This window comes from Fringilla coelebs, assembly GCF_963513975.1.
Source record: "Fringilla coelebs genome assembly, chromosome: 5".
NCBI classification, from domain to species: domain Eukaryota; kingdom Metazoa; phylum Chordata; class Aves; order Passeriformes; family Fringillidae; genus Fringilla; species Fringilla coelebs.
The window spans coordinates 39,183,493-39,205,991 of NC_140033.1; the positions used below are offsets into that span (position 1 = coordinate 39,183,493).

At 40.2% G+C, this 22,499-nt stretch overlaps 1 protein-coding gene across 1 annotated transcript in view; it reads right to left on the reverse strand.

Annotated features, from left to right (window-relative positions):
• The window catches only part of LIN7A (lin-7 homolog A, crumbs cell polarity complex component), a gene marked incomplete at its 5' end in the record, with an annotated part of 44,112 nt that extends 22,156 nt beyond the window's left edge, over positions 1-21,956 (reverse strand). The window contains 2 exons of the mRNA XM_084206382.1: positions 2,965-3,083; positions 21,677-21,956. Coding sequence (XP_084062508.1) covers positions 2,965-3,083; positions 21,677-21,956 — 399 coding nt within the window. The remainder of the gene's footprint in view (positions 1-2,964; positions 3,084-21,676) is intronic.
• Between the last annotated feature and the right edge of the window lie 543 nt (positions 21,957-22,499).

Sequence of the window (22,499 nt, forward strand, 5' to 3'; positions counted from 1 at the left end):
AAAAAATTCATTTCTATGGAATATTAGTGTAGGGATTTGAAATTTGATTTACTAAATAAATTCCCATAAATACAATTAATTACAGCCATTAGATAGATTCCTACATACTAGATTGGAATGTATGCCATCTAATATCATCTCTCATACTTTTAAAGGCTAATGGGTCATGAAAGTAACCTCCCACTTCTGTAGTTAAAGAATTCCTACTTGTAGAACAGACAAGACACATTTAGTTAGTACAGTGCATACTGCATTTCATCTTTGATCCTTTCACCTACCCTCAGCCCAGCGCTGAGTTTCTCTGGGACTTATTTTAACAATCAAACTCAGTGGACAGTTAAGTTTCCGTAATTTCTTGGACTAGAAAATGAAAATTTTTATTTTACAAAGTTCCTCCATTATGGTGTTTATAGGACTAAAAAAGTCAGTCTTAATCTCTTTTACTAGATGTTCTGATGAAAGAAAATAAGGCTCAGATCTTGCATTACAGAATGAACACAGCACACTGCAGATCTGAATATCTGCATATATATAAAAAGCAGCCTCTTTCAGAATTTGCATACTAACACAAAGCCTATCTCCTCATCCCATTTTGATTATTCCTACCTACAGTTCACACCAGGTCTGCTTCACTCCCACTTTTCTCATTATTTCCAACTGGCTGCTGTGCATTCCCTTATAATGTCAACAACTTTTCTCCTCTAGTCTGTGTAGGAGCTAATAAAGAAAATTAAAATCTAGTCACCACATTCTCAGATCTTGCACTAAAGTAAGAAAAGATAAACAATGGGAGAGAGCATTTGTAGAGAAATTTCTATCTTAGCTATCTCAAACTCAAACACTCAGAAAAATCTATGTTGTTCAATAAATTCCAGTGTACATGAGGGACAGACAAGAAGGACATCCCTGATTAATTACACGACACAGCTCAGATACCCTCCCAGTCTCTCTTGCAGTGCTTGGAGATGGTTAACAATGTAATGTGACCAAAATATTCCATGCTTTTATAATCTTTTTTTACATAGAAGCAAATATTTTCTAGGTTTTCCAACAGCTCTTCAACTGGTAGGAAAAAAGAGAGTTACAGTCTAAATATCTGCCAAAGACAATGTAGCTGAAAAGAGCAGCCACAGGTAGAACAACCTTCAGTACTCAAAATGTACATATGTCAATCCTCCCACTCTCCCTAAATGAAAAGATTTATTATTGGGTCTTTTATATGTGAATTTTTTTTTCTAAATGAAGATTTACACATGTATCAGAGAATGGCACAAATTTTTGGGTGTAGAAATTTTGTTCTCTGTTAGTGATATGTTAGAAAGATAGATTATATATAAACCTAATAAGAAATACATTTTTTTGTTTATGAAGTTGGCAGAACTGTTTTTTCATTATCACTCAATTCTAGTGTAACAACTAGCTCCAGTCACATGCAGACAGTCTTTACACAATACTCTGTAAAGTCCTTTTGTGCCACTGAAATGATTTTGTCAAGATCTACTTTCAGTTCATTGAACTGAGAAAGCATTTTCCCTATGCCAACTTCCTTGCTCTTAAATTTTGCTTCTGCTAAGACTGTTTTCTTGAGACTAATATAAATTTGTTTAAGATTTCACTGATGATGCTGCAAAGACTGAAAGCTGCCTTTAACAATTGGAGTACCAGGCTCTGCTATCTGAAGAAAACCCCAAACAGTCCCACAAGTTTTCTATGTCCTGTAGTTACTTAAAGAAGCATTTAGTTTGCTTAAATGAAATGACTAGTCAGAATATCAGCTTTTGAGGGTACACAGTGCCATTATTTATTGTCAGGGAACACTATTTATTATTTATTGTCAGGGAACAGTGTTCCCTTTAAAAAATCTTGAAAACTGCAATTTAATTAGGTGGAAGTCTCTCTCTGATTCTCACACTGAAGAATATATTCCATAAAACAAAGAGTGTGCTCCATTTTGCTTATTAAACTAATGTCTGCTCATCTCTTTTTTCCTTTCAGCCACCCAGCAGTCCACTCAATCAATCTGCTTCTGTTGCCTAGTTATCAGGAGCTCAGTTTTGCTACCATTAAGGGAACATGAGATTCCCCACTGATTTCAGCAATGGATGATTAGTTCCAGGCAGTAGACAGACAAACTGAAACAGAAGTTCTTAAAGGTTTTCTAAAAAGATGTTGCCTTCATTAGGGCATTTAGAGCTGCTTCTGTTCGGCAGGCTGACTCTCCTTGGTTTAGCAGGTAAAATATCTGACACAATGTTGTATTAAACCATGTTTTCTTTCTAATAAACTTCCAACAGAAGTGTTTGTAGTTTAACTGCTTTAAAGATACTGCTTTTATGCATGTAGAACTGTGGTGCATCTTCTCTAGGTTGACTTGGAGAAAACAATTACTATTCATTCATCTACTGTTGGGCAGAAGGCCCTGACCACAGCTGATAGTGGGATGATCATAGTTCTTAGCAGTATGACAAGGATTTCTGACATGAGGAACAAAGCCCCCTGGGACCCAACCACTGACTTTCAAGATTCCTGTCAGCTCAGTTAACTTCAGCCTTGCCCCTTTTGGCTGTCACTGCATTCTGATTTTATCAGCACCTCCCTATCACACACCTGAGCTCAAAGGAGAGGCACTCAAGCTTGCACTGACCCAGACTGGCATGACCCTATTTCCCAACACAGTGCTGTACAGGCTACCACAGACCCACAAACAATGAGAGCAGAATACTAAAGTACCAGTTAATCACCCTTTGTCCTCAGCAAGGCTGATTGCCTCAGCTCTGATGTCTTGCTGATGCAACTGTTCTGTGTCAGCTTTTCAGGAACTTCTGTGCTCTGCACAGTAGCAGACAGCTACAGACACATCTCACATCCATCATCCTTCATACAACATAGCACTGAAAGGCAAATATGCTTCTCTGTACTGAGGAATGTTAGTCTGAGAAATAACTATAAATCTCAAATTCATACCTCTCTGATAGCTGTACAAAACTCACTCTGCAACACCTTCTTTAGAGACTGTAGCTTGTGTACTGGTACTTCTCCAGATTCCTGCAGTTTCTCCAGTAACTCAATTGCTCTTGCAACATCTGAATAGGGAAAACAAAAGGGATACGGGTCAGTATAAACATTGTCTAATAAATGACTAAAAAGGGCACACTGTCATTTTAAATTTAAAATCAGCTTTACCTACACATACTGTATTAGTCTTGTGTCATACCAGACTTTGCTAGGCAACAACACTGCTGCTCAGAGATCCAAATCCCAAAGTATGGACAAACCATGCACGCACACGTACAACACACAGAGAGAGGTTGAGTCTTAGCAGCAAACAATCTTTGGAACAAAGGTACAAGTTCAAAGTGGCTAATCTGTATGAGAACTAAAATATTTCTTATTTTCTGCATAAGAGAAAATGGCACAGCAAAAACATAGGATTTGCTTTCAGAAAATCTGAAAAAAATGAAGCTGTGTTGTCATGCAAGTACCCTCAGGATGACAATGCCCAAGAAAAAATGTTTGATTTTTTCTTCTTATAAATCTAACTATCAACAAATAAAGTTTTCTAGAGGCAGGTAAAGTCTGCTCTGGAAGAATGGGAAGTCTACTAGAGAAGAGTAAATGTAATGATCCTGTCTAGGTCTCCAAAGACCTGATCTACTACAGAAAACTCATATGACCCTAAAAAAACATGGAGAAATACGTGAAACAGTGTTTTTGGTGGCCTGACTTCTCCTTAAGCACCTTGGTACTGTCAAAGGAAAGATCAAAGTGTCTCTGAAAAGCACTCTAGAGGGCTTAAGCCATATTGAATGGTGAGTGGGATTCTGGTCTGGCTGAACAGTTCCAGTACCTTCACTCAAATTTTTTCTCTTTAACACTAGTTCCTAATTTACACAGCTATTACCAAAATGCCTCAAAAAAACCCCAGACCAACCCATAAGATGCCCAACAATCCTTTATGGCTGGGGACATAGAGCCCTAAGAAATAGTGGCTGGTCTTATGGAGAGTAGCCTAGTCAAGCAAGGAACACACTGTCTTACATTAGGAGTGAACTGAGCAAAACACATCCTGGTCAGTCTTCAGGATGACAGAGCTTAAGCGGAGGGGATTTTCTCCTCTGCTACTTCATGGCTGCCTTCCAGCTTTGCCTTTAAGTTTGCCAGTAGAATTGAACCTGGCAATGCTGCCATCTTGACTATGTGGCCATTTTCACATGTTCTTGTGTCTTTTGCATAGCCACCAAAGCCACTACTGGCCAGTTACACCACTGTGCTAAACAGAGGTCTGTATACAGGTCTGTATCCCAATGAAGAAATTAATGCATAGTATTTAATGATAAAATAGTATTTGAGGCATTTAATGATAAAATAGTATTTGAGGCATTTTAATTCTGTGTTTTAAGTGCAGAAAAAAAACCCCAACCCACTTCTCCCTTCAACCACACAACTCCAGAATTGCTACAATGTCTAGAAACAACCTCATATAATTCTCCTTTCTGGTGACAAAGATCGTACTGTTCGTGACTGGAAGATTATGCTAATTGAAACAGTTCTTACAATCCTTGGCTTGTAACTTAGCTATACTGACCAGATGTCTGATGCAACAAATACATGAGAAATCTTCTGGAAACAGAAAAAATATATGACAGTGGATGAGATGCAATTGGAAAAAAAATCATAATAAATTTGTGTTTATAAGAAAAACATTATCATCTGCTGCATTGATTTCTCTTTTCCACTGGAAAAGAGCAGATGACATCCCAAAAAATTTACAATTTAATTAAAAGAGGCAGGCAGCTAGTCAGCATGGTATCTGCTGCCTTAGTAGATTACAAACACCTAAACAATTCTCAGGCTTTTTTAGAGGCCTCTGCCAAAAGACAGCTCAAATCATGAGAGGAAGCATGGCAGAAAGCAGAGTGTTTCAGGAGGATGATCACTTAGTGGGCTCTAGCTTGCATGGCAGAGCAGTCTTGGAGCTCATAAACTTTCAGATGAAACTAACCTGACCCTGAATTCAGCAATTGCACCTGAGCTTTTGCTCCAGCAGCGCTTCAGCTGCCACTGGGTACCCAGTTTGTGTCACCAGATCACAGCTGCATCAAGCAAGATACCTCTAAAACACTTACTGAAGTAATGACCAGAAAGCTAAAAGGAGATCTGGAATAATGCGGCCATGGAAATCAAGAAAAAATTACATTCCACAAAGAATAATATGACTGATAAGAGCTAATACATCAAAGAAGATGGTTTTAAGATTTAAGTAGCAGTAAATACATTTGTAGCAAGAACCATTTCAATAGAGTGCAAAAAATGACAAAACATTAAGTATCATGGAATCACAGAATCATTTAGGTTGCAAACCTAATATGATAACCTAACAAAATTTTTGATGTTCTCAGTAATAACAATGTTGTTACAATGATTTTTTAACAAAGCTATTGAGTGATTTGCCTTGGATTTTTTCTTTATCTGCCACACAAGACTTGTAGCTAGTTAAGTACTGAATCCACACTCCCCAGTTATTACTACTACTTGGTGTAAACTGATATATCAGACAACACAAAGTAATTGTATGATTTATTCTGAAGAAACTTCAACAGCCTACCATAATAGATCAGATAAAGCCTCTGTAATTCATGCTGTACACAATAGCTATTGACATAACCTAAATCAGACTGGGGTCTTATCCAGTCCAGTTCAGGTAAGTTTTGGACTGTCTTTGCCTCTCAGCAGGAATAGCTGTAAAAGATAATGCCAGAGATGGCAGATTGGTTGCTATTTTGCAGTTGTTTTGAAGTGTCGTCACCCCACCTGAAAGTTCTGGGAAACAGCCCACATTTCTATAGTCCTGAAATAAACTACATTGAATCAGAAATTTGTAATGATTGGAAGGAAACATAAAAAGCTTTAGGTACATTAATCAATCTAAAAGAGTTAAGTACAGGTCTAAACATTTCCCTAGGGCATAGGTCAGACTCTAGAGGATAATTAATCACTTTTAAAGTGATGAGTGCTACAATACAAATGATAAATTCATCTTCTGGTTGAATAGTCTAGCATGGGTATTTACTATGTAGCCTCATAGGCAAAACTGGGCACTAAATTATCATTTGCCAGTACTAGATTACTTAACTTTCTGACTCAGAAGTGATTGGAAGTAAATAAAAGCAGAATATCCTCAAAGCATTCTGATTTTTTGCACCTCTAAATTCATCCAGCATGCTAAAATACATGAATGCCAATGCCCAAGTTCTTGCTGTGATTTATTATTCACCTATCCATTAACAATAAGCAGTCTTCTTTCTCTTGTCACCAACAGGCCCATTGTTTGCTCAATTTGGCAATGACTTGTGGGATATTGCTCACAGAAGAGAGAACAGTATATAAATTACAGGAAGAAAATGAGGCATATATTCAGGGCCAAAGCTGTTGGTTATCAGCTGATGCTTTGTCAAGAGCAAAATATAACACTTCACAAAACAGACGACTTTGAGCCAGCTAAAAATATAAAAAATGTGAGTGTATAAAATATGACCTTATAAAATAGACTGTATTTCCTTCTATTAATAACTTTGAAAGGGAAACTTTAGGACAGGTTAAAAAGTGAAATTTACCAGTGCACAAGAGCTTAAGTGATGCACAGGCTTCTTCCTGATGGCTCTCTCGAGGTGGGCTCCAGCTAAAACTGAAGTAAGTGCTTGCTCAAAGAAGTGATTGGCGATGAGTAACACTTGAAAGTTACATTATATAAAACATTTAGCAGGGAATCTGCCCCTGTTGAAGTCAATTAGAGAGCACTGTCATATGTTTGACAAATACTGACAGGATAATTTTTTGGTATCAATCCATCTTTGCTTATAAATCTAACTAGTTTTACTTGTAAATACTATCACCAGTGATTTGTTCTTAAATACCATTTTATTATATAGTTGTAAAAAGGGCAAATGGATGAAAAGGGCGCGTGTGAGCTTACATAGATGTATGTTTAAAAAATTATTTGAATTATGTTAAAACTAGTTAAGTTATATTTAAATGAAATATCCTTACTTTTTATCTCCACATGTTTCCTTTGTCCCCTCTTGAGCAAAGATACTTATTTTTGAAAAGGACTGTTTTGCATACTCTCACACATTTTCCAAAATATGAACTCCATTATATTAACATGCAACTCGTGCTGATGTTGCTGATGTGGTTATTGTCATTTCCCCCATTCATATCTCACAAATGTGTAGGACTTGACTGATGATGCAGGTAGAATTATTCCTTTGTATTCTATGATATATACATCTTGAAAGGAATATGCACTTACTTCCCCCCCTTACAAAATCCAACTCTCAGCACACTTTTAATTTTTTGTTTTCTCATACATATGTACAATTCCTCTCTCTCCCATTCTGCTTAACATTCATTCCTCTTTTTTCTTCTCATCATCATGCTTGCCTACAGCCTTTCAGGAAATAATACTCTTTCAGTGTGGTGGGTCACGTTATCAGTGGAACACAGAGAAGGCAGGGGGCTGTGGGTGGATGGAATGTATTTTATCAAGTGCACTCATCAGAAGAAAAGCATGACTCTCAGAAAAAAAAATCTTCATTTCAAGTGTTCTTTCTGTATTTTCATTTGAATGATGTTCCACTTGCACTGCTAGCAGGACACAAGCAGAAGATTATACACAAACCCATTGAGAAACCACTAGAACCAGGAAGTAGCAGGATACCATACTGCAATACAAGTGGAACACTCTATAGATCATGTATACATATATATGCAGTTGAAAAAAAAAGGTCATCTGGCTTAGTTATCTCTTTGTTCTGTTATATATGGATTTCACTTGCTGGCTTTTGTTCACTTGCACTCTAGACTGATGGCTTTTATTTGCTAGACATTTAAAAAGCAAATGCTTTTTCTAATACAGCTTTTACAACGTGAGAGCAAATTATGAATCCACAGAATGAATCCAGGCTGGTCAGAACTTGGTGCTCTTTCACGTAAGCACTAAAATTGAGTAGACCAGGCTTTAGCATTCTCTGAAAGTTGTTGAGGCTGAGGTTTTACTCTGGTAGATTTTGTGCAGGGTTTACATTTGTTTCAGTTTAGCTAGGTTGAAAATTATTGAGAAAAATATAGCAAATTATTTTAGCATGCTAAATGTGCCCCATTTAATACCCGAGTGACTCTTGGAAAAGAAGGTATGTGCATGGTTTATACTGCAAAATGATCTACCAAGGTAAGTGTCTATCTAACCTTCCTTTTTTGTGCTCATCTATGAGAGAATTGGTCTGCAATCTTTAAAATAAATATATTATCCTCTGATTTAAGAGAATATTAGGCAGTTAAATAGTAGCTGCAACGCCATGCATTATCAGTTTGGGTCAAAACAGTAACCATACAGAAACACTCTTTACTCTGGTAAGTACTCTAGAATTAAGTTGTTGGGCTGTTCCCAAAGCTAAAATATGGTGATCTCTTGTATTATCAAGATATTAGAGAAGATGTTTCTCATCTTCTTGAGGTCTTCCTATGGCTCATTCCTTTTTATTCTGTGGACTATCACTGCATAAGTATGCTGGTTACTAGGAAAAGTAAATGTGCTGCATAAACACCAGCCTTTGATTCCTTATTGAGGTAAAACATCACTGCAAATTGACAGCAGGAATACTCAGTAAGTCTGTAACATATTCACTAACTTCACCATGGCATTACAGAATAATAATCCTGGAAATTTGCAAGCTCTGTTCTGTTGTGCCTGAAGACCTTTAATCAGGCTGAAGGTGAAGAATTTGCATGACATAAAAGGTCCTTATAATTGTCAGTAGTTTTTCATTCCTCTAATACTTGCATTAAGGTTCTGTTATTCCTTCAAGTACACGAGAATACATTCCAGAATTCCTAATGTTATTCTGGCAACTTTTTATCATAATTCCACAGGCCTACACAGGATGCTTTATTATATTTAGCAATCCTTTGCAAACACTATCAAATGACAGCAGGTAATCAATGGCTGGGAAATCAAAATTCAGTGGTGATTAGCAAAGTTCATTCATAATTCATAGCCAACAGCCCTAGTACATTGTATCAAAGTATTTATGTGACTGCATGGTTAAAGCACCAGCTTTGGAAAAATTTCAGTGTCTATCTGTGAAAAATGTTCTGTATTACTAGAGCTCTGCTGTCAGCCAATGGTTATAGAACACAGCAAATCTTACACTTACGATACCAGACTGTCCAATATGCTTCCATTCACCTCTTTGGTGCCTCACTATCAGCACAGTGCTCTCCTAAATTCAGAGGTCCTTCCATTAACTTAATATATTTATTTAGTCTAATCTGGGTAGTTCAGAAATGTTGAGGGAAAGAGCAGCCTTTTTTCTCATTTAAATTGATATGTTTGTCTTGCCCTAAATTTCATGCTAATCAGTAAGCGTAAAGATGTACTTCACCATGGTAAATTACATTTGATGTACAGGGAGCAATGAGCTAAACTGTTAGAAAACAGTAATAATATTTAACACTTCAAAGTATGCATCTGTGAGGTCTATTCAAATTAATAAGAATAAGCAAGATTAAAAAGGAATAATACTCCCAGTGCTTTTGCACTCTGGTTTGGATGCTATGGGTAGCAGTTACAGGTTTAATGCATTGTCACTTTACAGTCCTGCAGTTAAACATTACTATGAATACATAAATAAAAATAGCAAAGAACAACCGTACAGAGCTCTCATGACTCATCTTCTGCTGAGGGTTTCAGTGCTGCACTTTTGACGTAGACATGGACAGCTCAGCGACTCACCCTCAACTGTTGTTACAGTCAATGAGGGAGAGCAGACACTTTGAGGCTACAATTCATCTGACCTACTTTACATGAAATGAATCATACTCTGGAGTGCCTTGTCCCTTTGTTGACTACAAAGGAAGACTAGATGATTACCTCAGATGTAAATGCCTGCATCCTACATATCAGACGTCTACATCAATATGATGAAACCCACTCTTACTGTCCAGATATATAGAGAAAGACTCATGCAAATTTATCTCCCTGTGGTCCAGGAGACATTGTACCTCAGAAGAGTTACATTTGACAAGAGAAGTGTCATTACAAGGCAGGCCAATGTGGTTTTGATTTAAAGCTTTTTAAAATGCCTTAACTGATCATTTTTTTTTTCCTTCTTAATGTATGAGAAAAAATCAGGAAGTCATGAGCTATAATTGAGTATATGTCTGTCTGTCTGATTTTGCCTGATGCAAGATGACTGCCCTCAAAAACATTAACTCCCCATGAGTTTCTGCATACATTCCCCCAATACCTGAGGCATTGGTGCCTCACTGTCATCAGGTCACCATATCATCAATGTCATAATTTTCTCTGGCTACCCATCAGACCTTGTTTTAGTCTGTATGTTTGAGCTGCACTCAGATTCCATTTGGCTCTAGCTTCTCAGGCATACCACAGGCATCCAGGCTCTGCTTCAGTCCATTTCTCAGACACAGAGCCTCTGATGCAACTATTGCACAACCCAGGGCAGTGTTATATACCATGAGTTTTTCCAGCACCTTTGGCAGCAACATCTGAATAAGACAGGCTGGTCTGAGACATCCAAGATGTTTTGCAAAACAGCTTATAGAAAGGACACAGTTTAGCTGCAGGGAAAAGAGTGCCATCTGTGATCACAGACAGCAAACTGTCTTGAGACCCCCTCAATCCAGCATCCTCAACACCATGAAAGGCGTTCAGTGCTATCTTCAGATACTTCAGTCACTTTGGGTGGTTTGGGCAGACACTGAAATGCTGACATTTCAGGCAAACTGCTCCTGAACACTCTGCTTAGGTCATTCAAATGCAACATTCAAAAGGTTCCCTTAAATGAAAAAATATGCTCTATGTGGTTCTCTGAACCTTCCAATGTCTACAATGTCTTAAGCAATCTTGCCCTGCTTCTTACTCTACTAATTTTGACTAGTGACCTCTGTTCATGTCCTCAGCTAGGGATTTTCATTGCCTTAACCAAACATGAAGGCCAACTGTGAGAACTGTATTTGCTTTACTTTGGTCAATCTTCATAGCGTATTGATTACTCTACATAGATAGAACTCGTTAAATTTTTTCCTTGAAGCCTTCACACGACTGATGTAAGTCACAGGAGCATCTTTGCCAGTAATTTCAGATTTGATTTGTTTGTGCATGTGTGAAACTGACCTGCAGAGTACCTAAAACTATTAAGAGCTCAACAGTTACTTAGAGAAAGTGCCATGTCACATTTCCAGTACTGATTTTTAAAGAAATAATAATGAATCATAGAACAGTAAAGCAAAAATTAACAGATAATTCAGGGTCATTTCAATAAGATGAGTTTCACTGGCTTAATTCAAGGCCTGAAGAGCAATAATGCAATTAGAATTTTCAAAGATGAACATTTAAAATGAACCTTAAAGCCTAATAATTTTTAAACACTGATATAATTTTTCTTCTTCCAAATTATTAGCTTCATTGCAATTTCTAAAGCAATCAGGATGAGGAGGTGCATAAATATGAGTTTGAAAATGTTCACCAGAAGATTTTGCCATCTGTGAGAAAGATGAAATTACGGCTACAACAACCCTTCACATTCGACAACACCCACTGCATTGTATAGAAGACATCGAACATAGCATCAGTGTAAAAACAAGATACGGAATTATCCTTTAAGAGAAAAGATAAAAACATAAAGCTGAAAATGCAAAGAACTGAAGAGAATTGAAAACTATGGTATTTTCTAAGGCAGTAGACTACAAGTCTCGTGATTTTTTCCCCCTAAATTAGCTGTAGAGAAGAGGGAAAGGAAGGTAAGAGTAATTTTTTTAAAGGTAAAATTTCTTTCCTTTGTATGTAGTTTTGACTTCATGAAGTTTCATCATACCTGCTCTTTGTGATCATAACTACGATTTATAGTTAGTCACTCACTGATGAACAGAACAGTTGAGACATGATTTTGATCCTTTCTTTTTGACTAGGTACAGTTGGCAACAAATGCGTTACAAAAAGACAACAGTTTTGCTTAAAGTTTATTTTGTATTCAAGTAAGAATATATTATTTATCTAAGGAATATACAAGCATTTATTATTTAACACTTGTTTCTTGCAGGAAGCAGGGTATTTTGTAGTTTCCGACTTCATTTTATTTAAATTCTCAATCCTTCTGAAAGCATTTATTTAAAAAATAGAGATGACAGGTGTTTAAAGCAGTTATTTACCTACACAGGACATGGTAAATTATGTTCTGTCCAACTTCTTGAAACTGTGATATAGCAAAAAAAAAAAAAATCCTTTGAAGGAAAGCTATAACTTGCTGAGGAAGTCAGTATGGTGAATACACCTAGCCTTAATTCCTTAAGTTCCTACAAGCAGGACTATGTGAAAGCAAGGAAGCTGCCTGCTGCTTTCTGTAGCAATAAACATCAGGTGAAGTGATGCCTTGATTAATTTCACCAGCCTCTCTTCTTTTGATCACATCACTTGATCTTGTAGGATCAGTTCTGCATCGGCAGACACCACTCTCAATGCTGGCATGAAGCTCCTTTAAACACTAAACAAAAGCGCTCTGGACACTTGGCTGGAACAGCAAATATAAACACTTTAGAGGTTCTGATCCCAGATTAGAAGAAAATAGAGTGTTGATACATTAACATAACCTGAGGACTTGAACATAATATTCACTTTTGTGTTTTAAACCTCAAGCATATAGAAAAAAAACATTCAAATCAGTGAAGAAATTGAAAATTTGACTAAGCTAGAAGCAGAAAACAGAAATTATCACAATGAATAAGCTAGCCTGGATAAAGAAAAACAGAAAGAAAAAAGAACACACTTTCCTCTTAGCTAAAATCCATTCTCTTGGTCCCTGCCTAAGCAAAATCAAGCCTTTATACAAATTATGTGAGCATCACGAAACAAAACTATTGGCATATGGGCAACCTCATGCTTTTCCCACACTGCTACTTCCAGTGTGTGTTTTTAGTTTGCATCACAGAGATTTCTGTTGGCAAGGAAGAAGACAGGAAGAGGGGGAAGAAAAGAACCCAACAGGTGTCTCACAAAGGGAGGTAGGGTTAACCTAGGGATGCTAATTCTCCTTCACAACAGGCACTGTGTTTGAGCCAAAGCAGTAACTCTCACTTTTTCCCTGCTCATATGTCATTACTAGAGTCTCCCGCTGCCTCCCCTCAGTTCTTATCTCTCCAGCTAATCTTAGCCTTAAATCTCTTCATGTGATTACCAGAAAGATGAGAAAGATGATTGTGGGCAACTGGCAAGGGTACATGGTGACAATACAAATTGTCACTTGAAGTCTAGAATCTGAATCTTATCTTACATTTTTCTACATGGTATGAGAGTCTAATGAGACAACAGTGAAAAGACGTAATTTGTGCAAAACAATGGATGCAACACAATAATTACATATATGTTTAACACTTTATTTGTAAGTTTAGGTAATGAGAAGAGAGTTAATATTCTGTCTTAAATTTTAGTGGATTTAATGATACTGCATTGTGCAGATTGAATCTCTGTGGTACTTGGTTACATCCTAGTCATTTCTCAGGAAAGGAAAAAAACCCCTGTTCTTTCTAAGTGTGTAGGTGAAAACTGATAACAGCAAGAAGAAAGTGATATAAATAAAATCCTTTGTTAATAAATCCCTGCTAAACGAGGCAGTACAGATTCACTGCTGGTAGATTTCAACAACTGATCACTGTTAGCTTTCAACTTTGAAACAAATATGATCTTCGAAGAAAGCTGTGACTGTTGAATTGCTGCAGCAATTTACGAACAAAACCTTGAAACAGAAAACCCATGTGAAACAGAGAGCTCACTGTCACCTTTGCAGTTCTGTTGCTTGGTGTCCTACATGTTGAATGATCCCAAGAATTGAAACAGGAGTACTAGAACTCCTCTCAGGTTGCAGCTTGATTTTCCAAGGTATCTACCTAATATATGAGGGGCACAAGTAATTCTACAGTAGGATGCAAAAGGTGATATCTAGGAACTCCATAGCTATTACTATCACTTTACAAGACTGTCAGGCTACAGAGATCAGACACACAACCACCTATTTTTCCAATGACTGCTTCATAGATTTGAAAGCCACCACGCCCTCTCAAGTTTCTCTGGTCTGTCTCTGTGTAACAAAGAACAGCTATATTATCTTTTTGCTACTGTGCTGATTCAGTAAGTACTGTTTCACAAAAACACAGCTGCCAAGTCTATTGAAAAGTGAAGAGATGATGATATATCCATTTCTGAGGGCTAGGATTGCTGCTGATGGCCACAGTTATCCACGTAATCTGTTTCAATTACAATCTTCCCCAATGCTTAACTGGAGGTTACTTTTTCAGAAGACATGCTTGAAATAGAAAATTAAAGAGTTAGTGGATGTGAAGGATTAGTGATTAAACATGGGCTTTTGTCAAAAAGAACTAGTAAAATGTAACTTTGGTTCAGGAGAAATAAATTAAGGGCCTATTTTCAGCAAAACTCTTTCTTCTACAATTATTCCTGTTTGAACAGAAACAAAATCAATGCTTTGATGCTCTGTGTATTCATGGATACTTCACTGTTCCGTCTTTTAAAAAATAAAGAACAATCATCCTCTGATCTCCTCTTGAGATATGGCATTCTAATAACGATCTTTTTATCTCTTTTTTCTAATCAAGATTTTTTAATCTCTTTTTTCTTATGATTATTAGTAAAGTAGCAGTAGGGTAAGAACACATTATGAGAAGCTGTGTGCATTTCCTGGAAGCTTAGCTAAGTTGCATTTGAGAAATCTGAGGTTTATTTAACCACTCCCTCTTGGACCCTGGTAAAATATGTTCTTAAATATATACATACATCTCCCTCTTTATTTAACACCTCTATGATCCAAGCTTGTGGTTTATACACTCAGGAAAACATTTTTATTATATGAAAATGCGTGTATAGGTAAAAATTATCAATCAAATCTTCTCATCTGAATAGTGAATTAACAGTTGAAAGTTTCTCATTCAGAGGCTGACTCTTCAGCAAATGTCACGAAAGAAGATTAAACTGACTGAGATTAACTTTGAAAATGCCTGTATTTACACATACAGATATAATTAATATTTTTATTATTTGGTTTTGGTTTTATTTATGTAATTCATAGCACATTAGTAAATATTACTTTTTAAAATGTCAAAAATGCACCATGTAAAATAAATATTTTATTTGTCTGCCTTCTATGTGATGGAAGGCAGACTCACAAATTTAGAATTATGTGCTCCAGAACATTATCTGACTTAGCTTGGTGTCCTCTTAAATCCTTCCTTCTCATTATCTGCACTTTTAACAAGTGACCGGAATTAATAATTTTACTTAATTCCTATTTCAAATCCTATTGCATTACCTTCAAGAACCGTATTTTGTATCCAAACAACACAGATCAGACAAAAACTTGTCCTTATATATTTTGCACTTGCAGGAGGGTCATCTATGTTAAGGAGAAATGGGGATTTACATGTCTTGAAACAGCAAACTCAAAGGACAAATAATCCTCTGCAAAAAGCTGATGACTTCACTTGTTACATTTTTCAAAAGCTTTCTTTCTGGTAACATCATCAGAGGAGTCCAACTCAAGCAATTGGATGGAATTAAGAAAATAGTTTATTTACAATTACATCAAAAGATTAATACATTTTTCTGAAGTTACAAAAATGTCTCTTAGACATCAGTGTGAAACTGAAATATGTATAACCTAGCACAGGGATGTTATCTAGAAAATAAATTATCTTTTTCAACATTATCTGTAAATAGAGAGTATACATTTACACCATAGAAAATAGTATGCCTCACGCCTTCTAATCACTAATACTCTTGCAGCCTGTTGCAAATGGTGAATCCTGAAACTGTGCAGGTTCTTGTCATAGCAGGTGCTCTTAGAGGGATCAAAAGCAGGATACACGCGAGTCCACCCTACCATTTTTCTCTATGGAGGATAAATTCAGATGGAATAAAATGATTCATTTACTGCTACCATGTCTAAAGAACATTTTCATCTGGGGAGAGCAGGAAGAATTCAAGGTCCCTGCAGTGCCATCAGTTTTGAAGATGCCTCACAAACCTGTCCTGACAGCACATCCATCTTCTGCAGATTCTGCCTTCTTATCAGTTGCATGTTTCTGAAGGAAAAATGACTGAGAATTCAGGGTTTCCCCCCCCTCTACACTTCAAAAAGGTGACTTAATGTTAAAAGCTGCCATGAGTTCTGTAGCAGATGTTTCCATCTAACTGCATACAGGTGCAGCTTCCAATTTCCATGTCACCATGCATCACTCTGGGCTGAAGGACAAGGCCCTGCCTACAAGGGGAAGTCCAACCTAAAAGATGTGCGCCTGTGGATACCCGGCTGCCTCAGGCATATCCCATCTTGCAAAGAGCTCCCATGAGCCCCAGCACCTCTTCAGGTGAGGACTCTACAGAGACATTTAAACTGGACACATGTATTAAATTTTAAACCCATGTATTTTTGCACCCCTCGTGAGCATCAGAGGCGACATGTATTTCTTTCCATGACATGACAGAGGGTATTGGCTTCCACTCCAGCTCTAGAGTTCCAGGTGGCACAGCTGAACTCCACACCCAACTAACCAACGCTTTAACTGTACAGTGTCCCAGTCAACACCCACAAACCACTGTCTCAATCCACTTACCTTAATCCATCCTTTCAGAAAAATGCATTTTAAAAAAAATCAAATCAATGATAACGTTGGTGTAAAAAAACCTAAGCATTTTAGCCTGAAACTAGAATTGTCACTTTTTTTCTGTCTCTACAAACAACAGACTGTTTTTTTTCTTGGAAGAATGAATTTGGTTATTTATATGTCCTCAGTTGGCACATCATGAGGAGAAATGTTAGACTTGAAGTGTGTGGCACTTGCAGAAGGATTTTTCAATTTTAGCATGCTAGGCTGAAGAGCAAGAGAAGACATCCCCATGACAGACAGGCAGCCAGGCAGGGAACAGCACATCACTTAGCACTGCTCCACAGGGCTTCACCCTGTGCAAAAGAGATCTGGCTTTATACTGCTCTCCTGTCAAGGACTGTATTTCACACTTGATGAATCTGATTTTCTCTTCCTGATGAATATGTTTTATCTTTTCTCCAAGATAATATACATAACAATAATATATGCACAGCCTGATGCAACTTATGTTCAATACAATTTCTGTTGTATATGGGCACAGATGGGGAAGAAATCCCCAATTATGCAGGCTATGAGGATGTAGTGAGAAGAAAAATGACAAGAAGAGATGAAGAGAAAGGAAGGAGGAGTACTCTAGCAAGCACCTATGTACATTAATGGTCAGGCATCTGCTACCACATCTGAAGTTTGTCTAACAGCTGATGACAATTCCAAGCCCATTCATATTCTTATTTCTTGTCGCTGAACATGGTGCTTTATAATGGATTTTCAGGAAGTTTTGGGACACCCACTTCACTGGAAAAGTATTTGCTTGAATTTGTAAAACATCCCAGAACTCAGTTATGCATTACAGCCAAACAGCAAGAAATCTCTCCATTTCCAAGGATGTATTTGAAATCAAGAGAAATTTGCTAATCAATAGCCAATAGCTATGACCTTGCTATGCAACTTCACAGGGATTTAAGTACCAGCACTGTATATTCAGTCTATTCAAAATTCTTTTACCCTCAGTCACATTAAGAAGTGAAACCATCAGTGACATGAATAGTAACCATATAGGGAAAAATATAGTAGGATATGGATTATTAACAAAAGGCAGTTGAAAGTCCCCCTTCATATGAAAAGATATTTCCCTGTTCTTCATCAGGAGGCAGTCTCTGTATAGGTTAGTTGTGTATTTTCAAAAACAAGAATGTGCCCTTTTAAAGCTGCCATTTTCATGATGCTATTCAGGGGAACTGGGACTGAGATTTTGCAGCAGTTTGAGAAAATACATGGTCAGTTTTCTTTTGAAGCAGATTTTCATCTTGTAAGGAAGAACACAAGCAAAATTTGAATTAAGGTTTATGAAAAATATGTCAGACATTTAGTCAAATAAAAAAGTTCTGATAGAGAGGAACATCCATAATGCATAGCTAGAAAGATGCCTCCTTCCATTTGCAGGCTTCCTTATGACCACTCCTTAAATGTGTGCCAAGGGAAGCACAGAAATCTATTCCCTTCTAACATATTTCCAAGAGGGCAATGGTACTTCTAGAAAATGCTTTCATCAGGCTGTGCTGAAACAGTCTGTGATCCCACCCACAGCAAGCTTGCTTTAATTTCTCATTGCTTAGAATGTGTACCTGCAGCACACAGAACTCACAGGAGGTCTTCCTATAACCATGAGGAGGCTAAAATGGCTGGGGAAGATGACATTGCACTTGGAGACAAACAGAACATTGTTGCTGGATCTGTATGCAGCATTTGAGACAATGTTAGACTGGGGAGGTGCTGAGAGTCACTGGACAGCAGAAGAACCCAGGATTAGAGCAGGAAACTGGGTTGCTGAACAGTGAAAATGGATAAAGATCAAGGACAATGCACAGAGCAATGGAGTTAACTGCACCAGGGCTTTGAGAAGAGCAAGACAACAGAAGACAGCATGCAAGGGAGACCTGGGGCTCTGGATAATAAAGGGAAAGGCAGCTATTGTTGGCCATGGGGTAGGGTGAAGCATGCTCTCTGCAAGGCAAACAACATTGAGAGGAGAGGTTTTTTAAAAATCCATAACCTTGAACATAAAATAAAAAGAAAAATCCCAAGTTTGCTTTCTTTTACTTGTCATTTTATTGAAGACATTACTGTAACTTTATCTCAACCTGAAACAAGGTATAGCTCCCTATACCTTCAAGATTTAAGCTTTGAATTTGCCTGGAAAATGCCTGCCACCAGTTAGCTCTCATGGACACTGGAGATTACTGCTGGGGTGCTATTGATTCAGGGTGTAAGACATTTGCAATAAAGGTAGGAAGGGAGCACTTTCTCCAAGAGTCGACTCACTTGGCTGTTGGAAGACACCCAGCAGGCTCCCAAATGCTGGGGCCACCTTCCCCTAAGTGGTACCACTCCTCTGTGCAATGCCTTAGGTTTCCTTCCTGAAGCGGTTGCTGATTTCTTCCCCTCCTCCCAACAGAGCACCATGCAAAGGTCAGGCAAAAGCCTTAGAGATTAAATTGTAAGTGATTAAAATTTCCATTATTTTGTGAACTTGTTCTACATATTAAAGAGCCCTAATGGAACTTGCACACATTTGTGCAGGTAGAAAGGCACATGATGACAGGAATTAAGGAAATTAACTCCTGTGCTTTGGACTGAAGTAATCTTCCAGAATATAATTGGCTTTCAATCATTCACACACACCATGCCCTTCACCTTTAAATGGTAATTCATTTTACCATACAGGTTTCGAATGCCATTTACGTCAGGCTTTAAGAAAGCTCCCATCTATGTACTAGAATACAGTCAATATCTTTTGTCCAGGAGGACACCACATCAGAGTGTAATTCAGATTTCTACTGTATATATCCTTATAAAGTTTTACCAGTGTCAGTGACCCATAGCAAGGGGGAATGCAGAACACCTCCTGGACAGAGATCAAGCAGCAATTCCCTCAGAAGCACAAGACTAACAATACCACCCTTCCCTATTTTCTTGCTGTGCTGAGTTCCCTGTGGGACATGGTGAAATGGATATGAGGGTACAAGACTTTTAAGGGCTATGCCTAGATCCCAGCAGAGAAGTGCAAGGCATAGTGACAGTAAACATGGATCATCTGCTTTAACCAAAGTAACAGGAATCTAGAAAATCTCCCTATGCAGAAATTCCCCTCTTCCATGACTGTGAAAGAAAGACTATAGAGGAAATATTTGGAAGGACTGGTGTCATCTAGTTGCCTCTGGAGTTGCTTCAGCCCATCCTCTACAGTTGATGCAGCAGCATGTTACAAGTGATGAAGCGTATCCCTCTGACGAAATGGCCTTCTGCAGGCCAGGCGCACTATTTAAATCTATTTCCTCTTGTCTGTGTTTTTGTTTTGCACATCACATCCTATCATCCTGTGATGTTTTATCTCACTCACACTAATACCAGCCGTGGCTGACAACCAGGAAGACGGTAACACTGGCACGCCTGCCAAATGGTTAGGCATATCCTGGACACAGACAACAAATGTTTATATTTAAATTAGGACTAATTTGCCTTTTTGTGTATTGTGCAATTTTCAAAGCATAGTTTTGCAAAAAGAGATGTATAATTCTGAAATAGTAATATTTCCTTTGAAAAGTCAGGTTTGCTAATGGATTGCCATCTGTTCAACCCTTTGCCAGAAAGTAGATTTGTCCTGCTTACTGAAAACAGTATTAGGGTGAAACTGTAGATTACACAGTGGATTTCTGAGCAGTTTAATTTAAAGTGCAGGCTAACACTTTGCTATTTCAGTTTCCCTTTCTACTAATGCTGGAATCTAAGCCCAGAAAACTGTATTTGGAGTACTTTGTGGGCTGTTTTGCTCTCAATCAGGTTCTAGAAAAGGTGCCTACCTCTCCTTTACAATTCTGAAACTGAGTTTGCATGGGATTCATTTGCACAGGACTCACAGAAAAAAAAAATCTTCATTTTACTTCCACAGTCCATCTTAATCCTTTGGAAAAAAAACCCTAACATTTAAAACAGCAAGGCACTGGCCTCAATTATTCTTTCAAGAGTACAAGATTTATAGGGACTGGGAGCCTCTTGGAGCCTCTGGATGCAAGTGAGGAAGGAGGACAACTCGGCAATTCAGAATGCCGTACTGGGAGCGGTAGGAGCAAAGTTGCTCTCCCTTGTAAGCCACTGAAATCGAATGAGGTTTCTGGTGAACCGTGTTACGGGAACAACTGCACTGCAAGGAAATGAGGTTCCATTTTTACAGCCTGAAGGCAAAACTTTAATTGTAAACTTAAAGATTTCAGCACCCTCTTACGATACCTGTATAAGGTTACTACTGACACAGCCTCAGAGATACCCAAACACCACGTTCTCCCTACTCGGACAGAGCAGCTGTCTACAGGAATATGCAGAACTGATCTTCTGCATGCGGACGGACAAGTTGCAGTCACCGATCCCTTCCCCGCACACTCCCGCGCAAGCCCCCAAAAAGCCGCATTTTGCCGGCAAACGACGCTCTCGTCGAGAGCTTCGGGCTCCCGACCCGCAGCCGGAGCTGCGCTGCCCCGCCACCGAGCATCCCCCGTCGAGCCACCTGCGGGGGCGGCGACGCGGAGCCTCGGCGCGGAGCCACGGCGGGGAGCGCCCACGGGGGAGCCCCGCAGGGCGGGGACGGCGGAGCGGCAGCGAGGAGCGCCTCCGGACCGGAGCGCTGACCGCGGAGCCGCGTCCTGCGCTTGCGGCACCGCGGCGCTGCCGGCGGCGGGACACCTACCCCATCCCTGCCCCTGCCCGCACAAAGTTTTATCTCCTCCGTTTCAGACCTTCTCCCGCAGCCCACCTGAGCCCCGCGGGGAGGCGCGTCCCCGCTGCCCGCCGCCACCGCCGGCCCCGGGGACTGCGGGGCCGGAGCGCTGCCGCGCCGGAGCTGCGGGGGCAGAGCCGGCGCTTGCCGCGGTGGCTCCCGGGCAGGGCGGCCGCGGAGGCGCGGCCGGAGAGCGGCGGCAGCCGCGCTTACCTCTGTCCAGCGTGAGCGGCTGGACCGCTGTCAGTGTCGCCATGTCTGCGGCGGGGCTAGAGCCCGAGTGACGCGCGGCTCCGGCACCGGCGTGGAGTGCGGGGAAGGGCGGGGAGGAGGCTGGCAGGGAGAGGGGGCGGAGGAGGAGGGTGGCTCCGTGGGAGGAGGAGGCGAGCGGGGCGGAGAAGGTGCCCAAGGGTGGGCGGCTCATCGCACACGGGCCGCCGCGATGCTGCGGGCGCAGAGCGGCCCGGCGCGGCCCAGCGCGTGCTGCCGGCATCGCTGCGCTGCAGGATCTGGGCCTGGCGAGCGGCCCCCGCCTCACCGCGCTCGCCTCGGGCAAAGACCGGCGACCGCGGAGATCGCAGCAGCCCGGGCCGTGCGCGGGCAGCGGTTCGCTACCGGTCCTGCCGCCCCGGGAATGCCGCAGCTGCCGGCGGAGGAAGAGAGAGGGGCGAGGGCGGGAGCTCCGCAGCGCCGCGGGGCGGGGAGGACCGGTGGGGCCGGATCCAGCGGCCCGGCCTCGCCTGGGCCGGGGGCGGTGGGCCGGGCCGGGCCCGGCTGCGGCACGGGGAGCGCTGTGCCAGGGGGAGGCCTTGCTCCCAAGGCTGCCTGCGGGGAAGGAAGAGCCGGGAGAGGCGGTTCCTGCCATTGTGCAGGGCCTTAAGGGACACAGCATGTAGCCACCCTTTTGGATGGACCAAGGCGGCGGCCTCATCAATCCAGCCATCGCTCTTTATACGTGCTGTGTGCGGCCGGCCATCCTTCAGAAACCCAGCACACATACAGCCCTCCGCCGCGAGGGGTTGGTCACAGACATGTG